This window comes from Pelmatolapia mariae, linkage group LG6 (genome assembly GCF_036321145.2).
Source record: "Pelmatolapia mariae isolate MD_Pm_ZW linkage group LG6, Pm_UMD_F_2, whole genome shotgun sequence".
NCBI classification, from domain to species: domain Eukaryota; kingdom Metazoa; phylum Chordata; class Actinopteri; order Cichliformes; family Cichlidae; genus Pelmatolapia; species Pelmatolapia mariae.
In genome coordinates this window covers 15,582,877-15,601,330 of record NC_086232.1, presented here as the reverse complement: position 1 = coordinate 15,601,330, position 18,454 = coordinate 15,582,877, and the positions used below count along the sequence as shown (strand labels likewise).

At 40.9% G+C, this 18,454-nt stretch overlaps 1 protein-coding gene across 2 annotated transcripts in view; it reads left to right on the top strand.

Moving 5' to 3' along the window:
• The first annotated feature begins 3,158 nt into the window (after window positions 1-3,158).
• LOC134629035 (protein sidekick-1-like) overlaps window positions 3,159-18,454 on the top strand; it is a 274,623-nt gene continuing 259,327 nt past the window's right edge. For both annotated transcript variants that reach the window (XM_063475922.1, XM_063475921.1), the window contains exon 1: window positions 3,159-4,687. In XM_063475922.1, coding sequence (XP_063331992.1) covers window positions 4,516-4,687 — 172 coding nt within the window. In that variant the 5' untranslated portion in view covers window positions 3,159-4,515. The remainder of the gene's footprint in view (window positions 4,688-18,454) is intronic.

Here is an 18,454-nt window from a genome sequence, read left to right as displayed (position 1 = left end):
TTGTAAGAGAGTGGGTGTGCTCAGTGTGACTGTGTATGTGTGTGTGTGTGTATTTGGGTGGATGTTAGGAAGGGAGTGACTAGGTGAAGTAAAGCGTACGAGAGTTTTGCAGAGCAGCTGTAGCTTGATGTCTTGAGATAGATGTCCGTGCACATTGCAGGTTAGGTGACCTTACACGATGAATATTGTGTGCATAAACTTGTGGGAGGGTGTCGTGCGTGTTTGTAATTATATGTGTTTCTCCCTGGGTGAGAAGCTGTAACAGGATGCTTTGGTGATAGGGAGCAATAGATAGATTGAGGGTAGAAAATGCAGTGGTAATTGTACTGGATACCCAGGTAATTGGAAGCTAAATTGGCTCCAGAATTAAAACCTGTGAGCACTCATGTCTGTGCACCAGATAAGTGTGTGTGCATGTGTGGTGTGTGTGTGTCTCTGTGTGGTCACATTTATGTGCATAAAAATATTATTTATAGCTGCCGTGGGTTATAGATAGGTAGATAGACTTAGCACTTACTTCTTGAGTAGAGATTCATTGCAGGTACAATGCTCGGTGTGTTGGATCGCCTGCAAATATCAGCATCCCATTAAGTCTTGTTTTTATGGTTTGTAGCTTGTGGGCGAGTTGTTCCTTTTTACGAGTAGCTATTAGTAATTAATGGGTGTATCTTAACTGAACAACTGGAAAGAATTTTGAAAGTTTTCTTCAAAATCCTGCTATTTCTTTTCTTTCTTTCTTTCTTTTCTTTTCTTTTCTTTTTTTTTTTTTACAAGATTTGTATCAAATAAAATTCAGGCTGATACACCAGAGGGTAAAAAATATAAACAACTTATTACCTCAAAGATTTTCTTTTACAATTTCTTTTTTTTCTATTCTTCTTTCACTTTATGATTCGGGTCAGTTCTGGAGAATATTTTCCCTGCAGCCAAACATGTTAAAATGCTTCTTACGTTCATTCAAGCAGCATTACTGCAATATCCATGACCCACCTCGGCTGAAACAGGACAGATAGTCGAAGACTGTAAATAAGACGGCTTCATTAAAAGTATGGGCTTGGACAGGAATAGCGCTGGAGATCTGAAAGAAGTCAGAACTTGTTTTAAATGAAAGTGGAGGTCAGAGGTGAGTGGGGAGCCGGGGGATCACCATATTTAAAGCATGTTAATATACTTCATTCAAAAAATAAAAAACAAAAAAACTTGCTCAAACTCAAGGGCAACAGACAATGTGGCAGAGAAGGCTGCTTGAAAAAACTCATGACTAAAAACAAATGAAAGTAACCTCATCAGAGAGAGACAAAAGCCATATCTGTGTCTGAGCAGGCTTGAAGGTTGTGAAAATGGTGATGGTATCATAGCAACTGGCAGACATCCAAAATGTGAGAGCAGTATGTCACTATCTATAAACATGTTGCCGCCTGCCTGGTGTGGAGATCGTTGGAGATCTGAGGGGGCGGGCGAGGAAGGTGAGATCCAAAGATGCAACGACCAGTTGGTGTGCAACAGGTCATCCAGGTGTGCAGCAGGGGAATTTTTTAGCACCTTGTAAACTTAGAAGAAAGAATTGAAGATTTCACAGGGGAGCTGTTCTAATTTTTTCTTCATGTACAGCCAAGTAGTTAAAGGCCTTACTGTTGCTACTATGCCAGGTTAGGTGTAAAGTCAGTACAAGCTGCCAGAAAAGCTTTAGAGCTCCTTTATGCAAAGAGGACTTTGTGCAGATCACTGTCATTTTACACACTTTGGGTGTTCAGCAGGGTAGTGATTTGGGCTTCTAAAGTGGACTACAAACCGGAAGAAACTAGCAGTGATGTGGCAACCAGAGACCAAGATTTGTTACTGAAATGAAGTGACTCATCTGCACTGATGGAATGAATGAGTGAATGACTGACATTTAATGGGACGAAAAGCAAATCCCTCTATATTACCCTTCATACTTAAAGTGTAATATAAAATGTAACCGGATTATTACACTTAAAGTAGTAATAATTAGTTTCTTTGTTTTTCATAACAAAGTGTCAAATGACAATTTCAAAAGGAGGTTTGCTTGTGCTGGTGAACCCACAGTTAATCTGTACCTCTCCATTACCACAGCTATACTGTTTTGGCTCACTCTCACTGCTCTCCTGATGCTATTTCTGTGGGCAGAAGGAAAAAAAGTTTAAGTGAAAAAGCGACTATAAACTCGTGTTACATAAACTGGCTTTTTAAGAATACATTTCGGGGGTTGAAACCACTTCTGCAGATAAATTAGTATGAATTTTGGCATTTTAATGTGAAATGCAGAACAAAATCTGAGTCTCAGCACTGCAGATTAAGCTACTGATGGAGACTAAATTCAGCATTATAACCACTTTACTGGAAACAAAGTTAGATGACAATTGCCAAATGAATCTGGATGGAAAGATAAATGAGTGAGCCGATGCGTAGGTTCTAGGGGAGAGCTCATTGGGGACAACTTGACAATGCAGGAACACTATTTGGACACTCGGGGGATGGAAAGTCTGTCTCTGAGGATTTATTGAGGCAATAAAAGATAAGGTCACTGTGTTGTAGGCTTTAATATTAATGTGCCATTTAATGACCCTCACCATGGAAGAAACTAGGTTATCATTAGTGCTAAGATATAGCTCCAGGCAGTTATTTTGTGATGTGCATGTAGCTGCACCGCCAGCAGTGCTTCTGAGAGCTCCTCTTTTGTCAAATAATATATAGTGAAATTTCTTTGAAGTTAGCAAGGTGAAAAAAATCCCCTGGGTGGCTCCTTCTCATTTGCAGTCCTCCCCAGCCATTTATATAAATTCCCTAATAAGTAATAAATAACAAAACTAATAATATAAAATCCCTAAATACTAAATGGTTAGAGCGAAAACCTGCATATATTTATATATGCGTGTGTGTGTGTGTCTATCTGTGTGTGTGGCAGGGATGTTTGGGGGTGCTGGATGTGCGTCCCTCCCCTCGGTTCGGACTGTCCAATAGGAATAGCGGGAACCATGAGCTCTCCCAATCAGCAGCGACGGATGATAGTGAATGGAAGTTTAGTTTTTGAGTTTGGGATAGATTACCGGAGAGATTAAGGGAGAGGCTAACGCTGTGAAAAAGTAATTTCAAACTAATGTCAATAGAAGTTTGCGCTCATAAAAGAGTAGGTGCGCAGGAGCTGCTCGGATAAGTCTAACCAACAGCCCTCTCTCTCTCCCCCAAGTCTGTGCGGAGGAGAGGAGGGTGGCAGGTGTTCAGTGGAGGGAGACGCATCGCCCCAGTCGGCTCCCAAAGCCTCAACAGGGTTCCGACACGGAAGAAACCAGCGGGGTGAAAACAAAACGCCGCAAACTGAGGATAGAAACTCTCGTGAGTACGTATGGACAGCGATAAAAAAAATAAAAACATATATTTGAAGTATTGCTTTTTCCCGGGCTCGTGCGAGCTCGCGGGGGGACCGTTGAAGACTCTGGATAAAACAGCGAAAGGCTCCAGTGTCGCAGTAACAGCAGCGAGAGTAACGTTACCGTCTGGCTCTGAGCGGCTGCTCTTTCACTTCAAACCTGCCACTTTGGTGCCTCGCAGCAGCGCCTCCACGGCAGTGCACCCGTACTAAGGTGGAGAAAAGTCTCGGTTGTTGCCGAGAAACTTGAATTCCCATTATTTTTTGTGAACCTGTTGTCTCATTTTTCCGAGTAATCCGAGCCGCGGCGCATTACAACACAAGTTAGCCGGACTGTGTGGCGTATGCGCGCGGGCAAAGAGTGTCCTTGTGTGCGAGGGAGAAGAGTGGACACAGTTTCGACCCACGGACACTCGAGTTTAACGTGTCAAATTGGATATCTTTTATCTTAAGTTCTGCTCAGATAACAGAGTCTCTTAGAAAGAGACTCGGGTGCCCTTTCCACACTTTGTTTGCTGACTAAATCCAAGGGAATTCACCGAATCAATTACTGGATTGATTTTTTTAGAGCATGCAGCCATACGGGCAGACTACGGATGGATAACTTAGGTGTTTTATCGCTTCTCTGTTAATGCGACCGCCGTGTAAACGGCTAAATGACCCGCGGGACAAATCCCCGGTGAAGACATCAAAACAAGCGCGGATTTGAAGTCGATAGCAGAGAATAAGCCGATAAGTCTAAACACACACACACTCTAATGTATTAACTCGATGGTCGGATCAATCCAGATGGAAATGAGGTAGACTATCACAGGTCGTGGAAAGACACGGACTCCGCAGCCGCTGCAGTTAAGAGATCACGGCTCCGGTACACCGTGAAGCCCCGGACAAGTGAGGGAAAGTCAGTCTGCCTGTTAACCGAGCCTCCTTACCCCCACAGCCTGCCTAGTTGCGGAGTGAGAGTTGGGAGTTTGTCAGCAGTGACAGCTTTACCCCGGGAGCTGAAGCCTGCCCCCGCCACCAGCACCTCCGCCACCCATTCGCACTTCTTCTCATTCGTGCGCAGGGCAGAGAGAGACTGAGAGTTGCAGAAGCAAAGCGCGAGAAGCGGAGCCTTTTCCCGCAGGATGAAGCCGGGAATTAGCTGTCCGGGATCTCCGGAGCGTGTGGATGGACCCGCTGCAGGGAGCCGGGAGAAGATGGTGATGGGAACCGTGACGACCCGGAGAGTGAGCCGGTGTATGCCTCTATTTCTCCTGCTCCTTCTCGGCAGCAACTGCCACATGTTGCACGGCCAAGGTATGAGCTGAACTCTCAAATGACAGATGATGCAGAGCAAATAAGAATGTTTCTCATTAGATTTTTAATGCGGGTTCTTTAGTTTTTTTTTTCATAGTTGATGTAAGCAGAAAATCTATTGTCTTAACAAACACCCCTTTGTCACTGCAATCATGCTGACCCTAAACTGCAAAAACAATGATTTAACACATTAAGTTTATCACTTGGTGGAGTTCTAATCCATGTCTGCAGGAGGGGAAAAGAGTGGGGTGGTTTTATGGGGGCAAACATTTTTTTGGTAATTATATTCTTGTGTTCAGAGACAGAAAAGGCTAGGTATTTTGTGCAGTGCATGTATTAATTATTATTATTGTTATTATTATTATTGTTTCTATTCATACAATAAATCGCAGGATTAAGTTATTGAGGATGTGTGTGTGTGTATGGGGGGGTGTCTTAGTGTTACAGTTTCCAGGCACTGATAATCCCCCTTTTATGCAGTGACCTGCTTAACTACAGCTCTTGATTTGGCACAGAAACACACAAATGCACAAACATGTAGATACACACACACACAAACATGCAGCCTCACACAGTGTGTTCATTTAAGCCGTATCCCATTCTGGCGTTGACCCTGTTGCTTGGGCAGGTGTCCGGATTAGTATGAGACTTGTAGCTGCGTGCTGAGTGGAGTAATTGTTGAATATGGCAACAGGAAAGGAGACAGATATGATGAGATATTGATCCCTTACCAAAGGTGGAAATGGTGGGTTGCCTTGTTCTAAGTATTTATATGTTGTTGTTGTTGTTTTCTTTTGTCGCCACAGTGGAAAGAAACTGCAGTGTTTGTGCTATGAATGTGAATTTTTTTAATGTACCTCATAGGAGGATGTGAGAGTGGGGAAACAAAAGCATGGAAAAGGTCAGGCTGGTGTTGACATGCAGTTTTTCTCTGGATCACAGATGGTGTGGTGGGCAGAACGTAAGGCTGAGACTTTGGGGTAATGAGGAGGAGGAGGAGGAGAGGTGGGGGTCTTAGGAATGTCTGTGCGTGTGTGTATGTGAAAGAGAAGTGTGGGGGTGTGCTATTTGTGAACGTATGGAGGATATGTGCAAGCGGTTTAAGTACAAGAAAAGTGCCCGCATGAGTGTGAAGAAGGGGAGCGGGGAGGGTGAGAAAGTCAAGAGTGTGGCTGAGAGGGGAAGGAGGTGGTGTAAGAAGGAGTAGAGGAAGGAGAGAAGGGAGTGGTGAGGAAAGGGGGTGAAAAGAAAACGGTGCTGGGTTGGAGGAAGAATGCGGCGCACCGTGCTTGTCACTCACAAAGACTTGCCTGCAGTTCAATCAATGATGACGGTATGACAACACCTCTGTGCATGTCAAAAGTTGCTCTCCTCTCCCTTCTTTCCCCAGTTGTCACACTCTCCCATCTTCCTCCCTCCCTCCCTCCCTCCTGCCAGCGGCTGCAGAGTCAGCTCCTTCTGTCCTCCTATTAATGTCAAGGTCTCACCACCAGCACCCAAGTTACCACACCCCCCAATTTTCCCACCATCAAGCCCAGCAGTCCCTTTCAGCTGTCTGGGTTTAAGGGGTGGAAGGGGGTGAATTGGAAATTAGTGAAACAGATTGGTGATGAGGCTGGTTGTGGTGAAGGGGTAGGGTGGTGGTGGTGGGGGTTTATTGATTTGATAAGCTGTGCCAGGCGGCCAATCGAAGACTGTAGATTTTTCAGGTTCCGACCCCTTTATCCCCAGCATTTATCAGGACGTTTTATTTTAGGAGGAAAAGGATGAAATTCATGAGCCAAGGTTGATCCTCCTGATCCCCCCCCCCTTCCCCCCTCCTTACAACCCACTCCCCCCACCCCTGCCCCTCTCCCCTTTTCACTCTCTCTCTTCTCTCCGTCAATCGATGCCCACACCCGTCCTCATAAATGCGAGGGGGTTTATATGAGCCAACTCTCGTCTCTGGGAGCACATTTAAATAAGCTCATCGATCTTTCATTTTAGAGTTTAAGTGACGGCAGCATTTTACTGTCCCCCCATCCACCCACCCCCACCTCCGTCTCTCATCTGCTCACCTCTCCACCCTCCCTTCTTTATTCATAACTCATCCCCCCCCTCACCCTCCAACCTCTGCCTCCCTGTCACGGAGTGGGTTCTGCTCCACAGCTGTTTGACTGATTCGCATTTCCAGCATGGATCCAGACAGAGCCTCATTGTAGACTTTACGTATATTCTGGTGAAGTCAAGGATAGGTCACATGCGCAGTGTTTCCAAATGTTAATCATATTCTACATCAATAACAGAGGGAGTCCAGAAGGCTTTACTATCTTTAATATAGCTGTTCAGTGATGAAAAACTTGCAACAATTTCTTGGTTTTTCTAAAAGCAGCCTTTTTGTTAGCTTCTGTACCAAACCCAAACCACTCAGGACCACTGCCGAATAAAGTTTGAAAATGTGCAGAAGGAGTTCACGTGTATAAGACACGTTAATGTATACAGTGCCAGTGGTCTTTAAGAAGCCTAAATTGAACGCAGAACTGTTATGCTTGCAGCTCCATACTAGTGGGTAGTGCTGGGCGATATGACGATATATATCGTGTGGACGATAGAAAAGTGTCTATCGTGCCATTTGTCTTCTATCGTTTCTATCGTTTCTAACCCGAATTTTACAAATTATTACATAAAATATATCATTAACCCTTTACAACCGGTCAGAGCAGGCACACTCCGTTTTCCCTAACTATTTTTAAATCCCTGTAGAACTGGAACCACGTAAGGTAGCGCAATAATGTTTTTTTTTTTGCATATGAAACCGTAGGGGTTGTACTTACATCTTATTCCATTAGCTTGCCCTAGGTCACGGTTTTCTTCCACATATAGCTTTGCAAAAATTGCATAAAAAGCACTTCCAGCAACAAAAACATAATATTCCAGACTTGCAGCAACAAAAACATAATATTCCAGAAACACGCTTTGCCGATCCGATCAGCTGTTCATAACACTTCCTATGTTGGAATATAAGTCAGCGAAACTATCGCATGTCCACCATTACCTGTCCGAAACCGGAAGTGACGTCACTTTCGCGGAAAATGTAGTTTTTTAAGCTTCAAAGTCTGTTGGTCTTTTTAAAAGTCATGTTTGACTTTATGCTCTTCTGTATCGTTTCTGGGATGCTTAGAAGTCAAATTACACTGTTGGAAATAGTTTATTTTGATGCACATGCTGTTTTTTTGCAAATTTGCATTTATTTATTTTCATTTATATATAAAAATTTGTGTATCTCAAAAATAAAACTATGAAGACACTCAAAATAAATAAATGTAAAGATAAGCTCTGGCGGACTTGGTTCTATGGTAGGTCTTAAAGGGTTAAATAGCCTGTGCAAATATATTAGTGTTGTCTTCTCACTATACATACTCTGAACTTTATGCAAGAGAAAATAAAGTATAAAAAAATGATATTTTTCGCAAAGAAACTGTCTTGTGGTTTTGCAACATGGTGCTGCTTTACATGCACCCGGATTTGCGACATACTTTACAGTAACTCAAAACAAAGACTGCACCCTCTCCACTCGCTGTTTACAGACTGCATACTTTCCAGATGACCACAGGTCAGGTGGTATATCGTGATATATATCGTTATCGTGATATAAAATAATTCATATCGTGATAAATATTTTTTCCATATCGCCCAGCACTACTAGTGGGTGTAGTGTTTTATGAATCACAGTTCAAAATAATCCTTATTTATCTTGGTGAAACGCCTCAGCCGCTCATCATCTGTCTAAAACAAGCTGTTTTAGCTCGCTTTCCTTTACGGCCACCCTCCCTCATTGGCTGCCCCCTGTAAATAAAAGGCTTGAAAAGCAGCTGCTGTGCTTGCAACCAGAGCTGTGTGCCTGAGATAACTATTTTAAGTATATCCCAGAGTAGAAAAAATGTATATATCATATATCAAAAAACAGATATATAATTAAACTGGACCTATAAAAGCATTATTGGTTCAATATAGTGTGAAAAATACAGCTTTTCCAGGCTTAAATCTGACTCCAGCATGCCAGCTGTTAAACCACTGCCCTTCGCTCAAGTATAAAAAAATAAAGTGGAACGCAAAAGTTTTCCTTCTAACCATGAACTTTGAAGCTGCTTCCTTCGTCCTACGCCGGGAAAAGACTTTCACCACAAAGCTGACCCACTTAGTGGCTCTATCAGTGTGTGATTAGGTTTGATATGACACATGCCATTGGCTCTGCTAAGCCGGTACTTGGTGCTGATTGGTCTACTGGGCATGCTTAAGTGAATTGAGGTCAGAGATAGGACATTATATGGTGGGCTGTGGGCTGGGAAGGTTCAGAGCATGATGTCAAAACCCAAATCAAATAGACTAGCATGCAGTTTGATGCGCAAACTTCCATCCTCAAGTACACACTAAAGTCCTTCCCTCTCATCAGTGTCAAATAGCAAAAGCGGACGTGGAAATTTGCTTAACCTTGGAGTAATGAGGAGAGGGTAGATTAGAAGGCTCATCTAAATGATGATCATTGTCAGTGCTGCACTCGCTATTCATGTTTTTTAATTTATTTTATTATTTTTTTACTCTACTGACAGCCTCACCAATATTATGCCGTTATTTTCAATTTTTCATCATCTTCCACTGATGGTCTCACATTTCTGTGGCAACCTTTGCTTGGAGCTAAGAAAAAAAAAAGCAATATTTTAAGAACAGTAGAAGCAATTTGTATTAGAGGCTGTTTGTTACCAGAGGTGTTATTGCACCTTTCATTACTTTAGCTTGCAACCTGGGGATTTTGATACAATTTAAAATGTACATGTAACGCTTGTTATGCACATGTTCTTTCTCTGCTCACAGACAAGTATTTAATGCCACATTTGAATTCTGGAGGCCCCTGCGGGGACTTGGGAGCCTGATGGATGGTGAATTTATGTGTGTGTGTGTGTGTGTGTGTGTGTGCATGTGTTTTAGAGTAGACCAAACATTGGACAGTGTGAATGCATGTGTGTGTGGGGTGTTGTCTGATAGATGTCAGGTTAGTCAGGTCTTAGAGGAAGTGAGGTCCCTGGTCGACTCCCTTATTTCCTGTCTGTCAGGAGGAACAAATCACCACGTTTCCACTGCCACCTGACACTTTGTTCGCTGTGTCTGTGTGTGTGTTGGATTGCGAGAGAGTTTGTGTGTGTATCTACCTGTTTCTGTGTGCATGCTTGGTATGTGAAAGAGATTCTGGTCTTGACAGGACTACAGAGTACATACAGTATGTGTTGCTGCCCGTGCACATTGTTTTTGTGTGTGTGTATGTGTGTTAGACTGATGCTAACCCTCTATCACGCCTAAGTGTTTCTTTCTCAAAGCAGAAGAGGTGGCAGTTTAAAAGAAGCAACAAAAGTTGCCTAATGGAAGATAATCACCTGTGTGTTAGTCTCTGTGTGTGTGTGTGTGTGTGTGTATAAAAGTAAAGTACATCTTTTCTAGCTTTTCTGTTCAAAAGCGCGCACACACATAAACCCACATGAAAGCTAATCTGGCTTTTTTTTGGTGAGTCAATGAGGTTGTTGTAAAGAGGTCAGTCATGCCATGCTTCCTCCTCTACTACAGTGAGTTAAAGGTATAAAACAGTCAACATATAGGATAAGGCGCAGATATAATTGCCAGAGGCGTATTTCTCTTTTTGCTCAGTTTGTGCTTCTGCCCAGTCAGAATGGTATTTTGTCTTTGTGAAAAGATGCATTTTGCTGGAGTTTTCCCTCAAAAACATCCTTCAGAGCTTTGAAATGTGAACCAAGCGGGTAGAATGTGGTTTTTCTCTCTCTCTGTCTCTCTCTCTCTGGCGTCCTGTCTGTTTTGCTTCTTTTTGCTTTTCGTTTTTGTGGTGTTTGTTCTTCCAGTATCGTTCGTCTTCTTTTTGGTGTTGGATTCTCTCTTCCTTCTGTCTCTCTCTCTCCACGAGGGACAAAAGAATCTATTGCTGCAGGCCACACAGGTGGAATGGAAGCTGTTTTGCTGTTTAGGCCTTGGTGTTTATTATGTAAGATAGGGGGAGGAGGCTGCTATTGATCCACTCTGTGTATGTGTTCGAGGAGTTGGGGGGCATCGCACGAAAACCTTATCTAGTACTTTTTTTTTCTATTTCTCAAGCGATTTAACGAAATGAAGCATAATGACTGCAAAACATGCACAGTTGGTTGTAATCGTAACGAAGCAAAAGACACAGAGATTGATTGGCTGACAACAAGACAGAGAAGTTCTTGTTCATGCATGCACTCTCAAGTGCTGTTTGTTATCTTAACTGCTAATTTATTAAGTGTCAACTCATATATGTAGTGTGTGTCCCTCTGTGAAGATTTCCTACTCACATACAGTGAATTGTGTAAGTTTAAGGGCTGTACGTCAGGGCTGACTGGCACATTGGACGATTGTTTGGTCGATACACTCTCATTTGACCAAAGTCTCATTGGTCAGACAATCAGCAGTGTTTCTTTAATCAGGGGAAAAGTGCTACATCAATAGCCTTCAAGGACTGTGCACTTAGTTTTTGCAGCCTGAGCTTTGGACTTGCCCAACCTAATGAAACCTAATGAAACTTGCTAGATCTAAGTATTTTAATATTTACCTTTACATATACTTCAAGGTCAACTCTGGACTGTTTGATACCATGTCAAACAAGACATTGGTGTGACCTCCCTGTGTTAAATGATATGGCTGTAACTCTGATTAACAATTTTTCTCAGTTAGTTGGTATTATATAACCAAAATATTGAAACTGTTAGTTAATGATCAGTAAGGAGGATGATTGTTAATTGCAGCTTTATTGTTTAAAGATGCTCCGTGCAGGTAACTCATCACATCTGTCTATGATTCCTGTTGTTTTTCTTCAGTGAAAAAGAAATTGCCAGCAATATTGATAATTTGATAAATTTGTTAATAAATCTGAATAAATTAAGCATGGAACAGGTAAGTTGTACTATTAATCACAAATACTCTTTTTTTAACAGGCCATGTTGAAAACATGCATAGGAAATATTTCATATATAGTTATTTTGTCTTTCTGCAGCCTGTAAAAATATGTTAAAATCCAATATTATGCCTGGGTAGTCACAACTTTAATATGTGACATCCACCCAACAGAGAGCATAGTGAGGGACAGGCAGGTTTGCTGAACAGCTGCTGCATAGAGGAACCAAATCAGCTCACTGTCAGGAGGGAAATTCTTCTCCTGGTCTGAACCTGAAAATGATTTTTTATGTTGTATAGTGGAGCATCTGACATTTGGCTTTAATGTTAAACACTTGTTATTGGAATTAAATAGGACAGTGACCTCTAAATTCAGGTTTTGAGCAGTTTGCCTTAGGGCTATAGCTGTGTCCAAAGGTAATTAATTAATAATGCATTGTTCGAATTTGGTAAGGATCTAATTGAGATCAAGCCACAAAGAGTCAAAGCAAGACTTTCTAGTGGTTGCTGTGCAAATTATTGCCAGTTACACACTAATATAATGAGACCTCTGGCTATTGGGAAACCAAAATGGCTATTAGCAGTTGTTGTCAAGGAGAGTTATTGTCAGTGGTGAGGAGTGACAGAGTGCTTGCTTAGCAGCTTGGTAAGACCTTACAAACTGTGGAATATGGTCTTGAGTCTGATTTTGCAATATTCTGCAATATCCTTTGACAAAATCATAATGTATAAGGTGTGATTTATTTATTTATGGTAAACAGTTACTGAAGTCAGTAATTTAACAAACAAGCACCAGAGTAATTGAGTAGTTAGGTACAGCCATAATGCTGACAGATCTGTATTTCTACTCTACTTATTGCTGAACTTTTGTTTTAGTATTCTGAAGGTGGTACTTTTACTTTGTGAAGGATCTCGTTACAGTTCATCACTGTTAAGCTGCTAAAGAAACAGGTCTTTGCAGGAGTTGGTACCAGTAAAAGGAATCGACATAGAGTGAACAGCAGACTTTGCATTGACATTCACAAGGTGAACAAAAAAACCAGCTCTGTCTATATAGTTCTAGTTGATGGTCAGATGCAACTAAGAGATAACGTTAGACCAACTAGTGGGCCTGCAGCTCTTGTTTGCTCATGGTCAGACATGTATGGTTAATTTATCTTGTTGTTCTTTGAGCCACTATATATTGTGAGATGATAAAATGGTTGTTTATAAAAATTTAACAAAAGAATAATAAATATATATGTTTTTTAGTCTTCTTCTTGTACTCTATATATTTATTGTATAATGGAAAGTAACTAAATGCAGGCCGTATTAGCTGGATGTTGCATGGCAACCATCCATCAATGACCACTGACACTTAACTAACAATTATTAAAATGGGGCTGACTATTTGTAAATGTTTGTAAAAGTCATAACCCTAAATAACTAGCAGTAATTTAGTAGTAATAACCTACTACTAAATTACTGCTACAGATGATTATGATTTCACTCTCAGTTAACAAGGCACAACAGATAGGAAATAAAACTAGCTAAGTGTTAAACGTTAAACTCTACTCATGACTGTTAAAATGTACGTGTAACGTGCATATGAATATACTAGTTTTTATTTGGAGCAAATATTTTAATGAATCACTGTATAGATGTTAAACATTTTGTTACCTTTGGTAGTCTATAGCCTAGGTTTAATCAAGATTGAACTAGTTGTTTAGGAGGAGTTTGAGAACAAACATACAGAAATGCATGCACTACGATCAATGTAGTATGGTACTTAAATAAGCCGAGGTTCATATTAACAGCCTGTTTTTGACATTGTCAATAATAATACAATACTATAATGCTCTGGTGCTCAGTAGAGCCTTCAACACTGAGCTGAAACATTTCTATTTTTTCTTTTTAATAAATGAATAAGCATTTTCTGACTGAGTTGTTTGTATTTTTTTGTGGAATGTAATCTCGGCTGATTGTTCCTTTTGAGAGCTTTGGGTGTTTTCTCTCTACAAAATCTTATTAAGAAAGATGTGAAAAGCAGGGTAGCTAAAGGTACCAGACAAAAATAAATAAATAAATAAATAAACACAAAACATCTTGTCAATTATGAAGCTTTGGGAATATATATTTAAAAATGTCAAGAAGTAAACTGACACAGTCTATTCTTGTTTGTGTGATCATCTCACAGCTTATTCTTTTTCGATAACCCATATGTGAAAAACGGTTATGTCCTTTTTCAGTGCTTTACAATAAGCTGCAGCCAGACGATGATGAAACAAGAACTAATAAATGAAAGCCGCTGTGACAGCTTCATCATATGTAGTCCATTTTATGGGTTGTAATGGTATTACGCACTTTGAACCCTGTGATAACAGTAATCACTGCAAAGTTATGTACAGCTGAGTGCCTCTAAAAAGCACCATAGACAGGCGCATAAGGATTAGCCTCTAATCAGGGCAATAATTAGATGGGTTTCACATGGAAAAATGTTTGTGAAACCTATTTTGTATATTAGCACTGAAAGTTGTTTGCTGCATATTTCATAGCTGTACCAAGTATGACCCTGTGACATTTTATTTACCACCATATTTCAAGTGTGACTGTAGCTATGTAGTTAGCAGACTATTTTCTCCAGGTTGTTGTTTTTTTTCCCTTGGTAGATCTGAAGAAGAACTCAGGAGGAGAAGTTTCATCATTTCATCATTTAATTAAAAATTGCAAAGCAGCAAAGAAATCCTTCTTGTGCTATTCAGAAGAATATCATTTGAGCTTTGTTTATTTTAGTTACTGAGTACGATATGAAAACGACTTCTTTCATTTTTGCATAAACTGCTTCCCGCCACCGTTTGTCTTTTATTTGAAACTTGAAAATCAGGTTAGGAGCAAGCACCACCAAAACTAAACTGTCATGACCAAAATGTGACCAAAATGATTCTTGTATTTTAAGAAATATATAGCCATAAATGAGAATGAGAAAAAAAAGAAAATATAACTAGCAGTTGCTGAGGTTGTTAGATCAGTGTTAAATCAGCACTTGTTAAGTCAGTTTCCTAGTGTTTGAAGCCAGTATCGTCTACATCCATGTTTACTAGCTTTCAGTCTTATACTTCCTTGTTGTTCTTGCATATTGTTTAGCATATTATAGCACGTTTCCTCCACAATTTGAAATGTGGAAAAGTGTGAAACCCCTTTTAGTACTGTGTTGCATCACCTACGTGCACGAGATAAACAAAACAGTGACCCATTTACAGGAAAAACAGTTCAGTAGAAGTACTGGAAGCCTACGTCTACCGAGGGAAACTTTACAAACCTCCTACCAGTTAATTAATAATATGGAAGAATGTGCATTTGTTCAATTTTATGTAAAGTGGTTTTCTTCTGACTGTAGGGTACATTCTATACCGTACGTCCTTGTTTTAGTGCTACTGTACAGTAGATTACTGTAATTGGTTAGTAGTCAGTGTAAGTCTGTAATATTGCAGCTATAACGGCCAAAGTGTTGCATGCTGTGTAGGAGTTTTCCACATAGAAACTTAAATATACACATAATGTATTTCTCCATACATTTATATACAAACAGCAAAAAATAGAAAGTCTCCTGTTTGATATAGTTACATTTGACTGAAACATCACTGTATGATGAGAATATGGAGTAACTAAAACTTACTTCCTTAAAATGACACCAAATCATCACAGATTTCAGGTTTCCCAGTGAGTTACAAAAAGCAATCTAGGAACAGATTTCGCTTTACAGGAACAACTGCTGGAGCTAAAATAGCAGGTGGCTAGAGACACAGCAGAGACACACACACACACGCACACACACACACACACACACACAGCCTCCTTCCTAATACCTGGGAAATGCCTTTAAAATCCTAGACTTGTACTGCCAGTCATTTAGTGGCGGCACTAGATTAGTCGAAGGCTTAACAGCAGTCTCACTGTGAGGTGAAGACAGTGACTCTTTTTGCCTCATCCAGATGGTTTCAGTAAGTACTGGGATTCAAACGGGCAACCATCCAGTGTATCATACCCGAGGCTGTCTCTTTTTCTCTGCACTTTCTGTTTATCTCTCACTGCGTCTTTTCTTCCTCCCTGTCTCACTTTTTTACACTTTTTTCTTTAAACGAAACCACTTTAACTGTAGCCTCCACAGGGTGTGGAGTGATATAGAATGATTGTTCAGTGCAAGAAGATCAAGTGCCCTCTTTCCTGTGCTTCCTGCACTAAACCCACCTGGATGAGACTCTTTATTTGTTTGTATGTGCCTTTTCGTTGTGATGGGGCCAGCATGAGCTATTTGAATAGGATCTTTGCATAGTCACGGAATATTACTGAGGTCAGGCTTGGCCGAGCACAAACGTGGGAGTGTACGTCGCTGTTTTTATGAGAGCAGCATGATTTACTCGTTCAGTGCAAGGGCTTTGCCCCCGCTGCAGGTGTGTGTTCTCAGCTTGACGTGTTTGATCTGCCACAGGTGCTTATGAGGGTGGCTTTGTGTGTGCGCGTGTGTGTTCCTGGACACTCGTTTGCTTATGGTGATTTATGCTATAGGCTCAGAGCAAAAGAGACCCTTTTTGATCTCATCCAGGAATAGGCAGGAAGTACTATACTCTGTGTGTGTGTGTGTGTGGGTGGGTGGGTGTGTGTGCATATGAGAGAGAGTGTGTCTGGCCAGAGGTTTTTAGCTCAGTCCTTTGATCCAAGTAGAGGTGGGCATACCTCTGTGAAGAGCCAACCAGCATTATAGAGACTTGGCTCGCACTACAGAAGTGTGTGTTTGTGCGTGTTGAGAATCAGTGTGGCAGAATTGTGTGGCCAGAATAAAAAACTTGTGGCTTGCGTTTACTACATGCACATGTGCACACATCAACACCCTGCTGTGCCTGCTGTTGTCTCATCATTAGTTGTGATGAAATAATAACAGTGTTCATGTGTCTTTAATTTCAAGACCGGTGGGCAGTTCTGGGGTAAACCCAACTTTTTCCTCTGCCTTTGGCACTGCTTATGATCTATAATGACTTTATTTAATGATTAGATGATATTAAATATTTATGTTTTTGCATATTGGCCAACTGATACATTTAGTTTTTAAACACATTGGTTCCCTGTGTAGCGAATCATCCTCTGTATCTGTTTTCTATCAGCTGGGGTAGATCACCATAAGAGGTTTTACAAACTAGATTGCTTCACATGGGCCCACTTTTCTGCAACTGGAGTGGATTTGTGCCATCACTTGTAGTACAGAAGTACTGTGGTCATGTTTTTGATGCTGACTAGTGCTGGATTGTGAAATGAATTGCTTCTGCTGTTTAGTAATGTCTTCCTGTATGTATTTTTCCTATGTTGGTTGATGAAATCAATGTTTTGATTGACTTGGGGTTGAGTAGATAGGAATCAGGGCAAATTGTTCCTTGAAAAAGCGAGAAGAAATGTAGTTTTGATTGATGGATTAGGAAATGAATGGACAAAGATGGATGAGAAGATATGCTGATGTGAAGAAATGTAATCAAGAGGAGAAAAGTAATTCAAAAAGAAAGTAAAAAAAGAGGGAGAAGAGTCAGTTATGGGGGTCACTGGAGTAGAGAGATAGATGAGAAAAGTCTGCTGAGAAACCGAGATAGAGATAATCAAAGATTCTTAGTCAAGACAGATGAAGTGAGCTCCTCAAATAAAAGACTAAGACGTGGGAAAATAGTTGGCTAACAGACTTCCTTTATCTAATTTTTTAATTCCCCTCTCGCTCACTTCATCTTTCTCTCCAATCGTTGCCCATCACTCTTGTCTTCTATCCCTGCCCTGCCTTACATCTTTCTTTCCTTTCTACCACTTATTTCTCTTCTCCACTCACTGTAATTGGGAAGAGGAGGTGCGCACACATTCATCTCATTAAGTGCACACACAGGCCCGCACACAAACACAACACCATTCTCAGAGACATTTTGTTATCCTATAGTAAAATGAATTTGTGTGCACTGAGCCACAAGTCGTCTCTCACAGGATTCACTTTATCTTGTGAATGTGGGAGTAGAAGGAGAGAAAGGCAAACAAATGAAAATAAAATGAAAGCATTCGAGCGAAAGAGAGAAATTAATTATCTTGTTTGCCTGTTGATGCAAAACTTTCAATAGTGCCCTGTGCTGAGCTCCTGTGCTGAACAAACACACTACACGCAGCCACACACACACATACGCAGACTCTCACATGCAGACACTCACACACAACCTCAGTCATCTTGAGTTATATCCCAACCTGGAGGCTCAGCTGTGTTGTCTATGGTGGTTGTGCTTGACTCAGCAGAATGTTCATGGCAGACAACAGTGCCACTCATTGTTTTGTATGGTCGGGTGCACTTCCAACCTGTCATCACATCACTCCGCTGGACATGACATTTACCTTTGAATGCTTGTGAGTGCAGCAGAAATGTGATTGCAATGTTAAGCATCAGATTCATGCAATACCTGTAGAAGTGTTTTTTTTGGGACGTGAGTGCCCTATACCCAGTTTGCAGTAGAAAGTAACAGTTGTGGAAAAACAACAAGAAAATACTAATTAATTTATGAAGAATTATGGGAAAAAACGTGCACGTTGGTACTGCAGCCTGAAAATGCAGGAGAAGGCTTAACTGCCACCACACTAATGGTTAAGTAAAAATGCATTTTTCATGCAGGCCCTCACCAGATTACACCATGCATCTTGTGCCGCTTTCACATGACAGCAAAATAACAATCTTTAATGAATTTTACGTTTAATTATCTTCTCTATTAAAAAAGACACAAAATTCATCAAACGGATCACTTTGGATACAAAAGACCGTAAATGAAG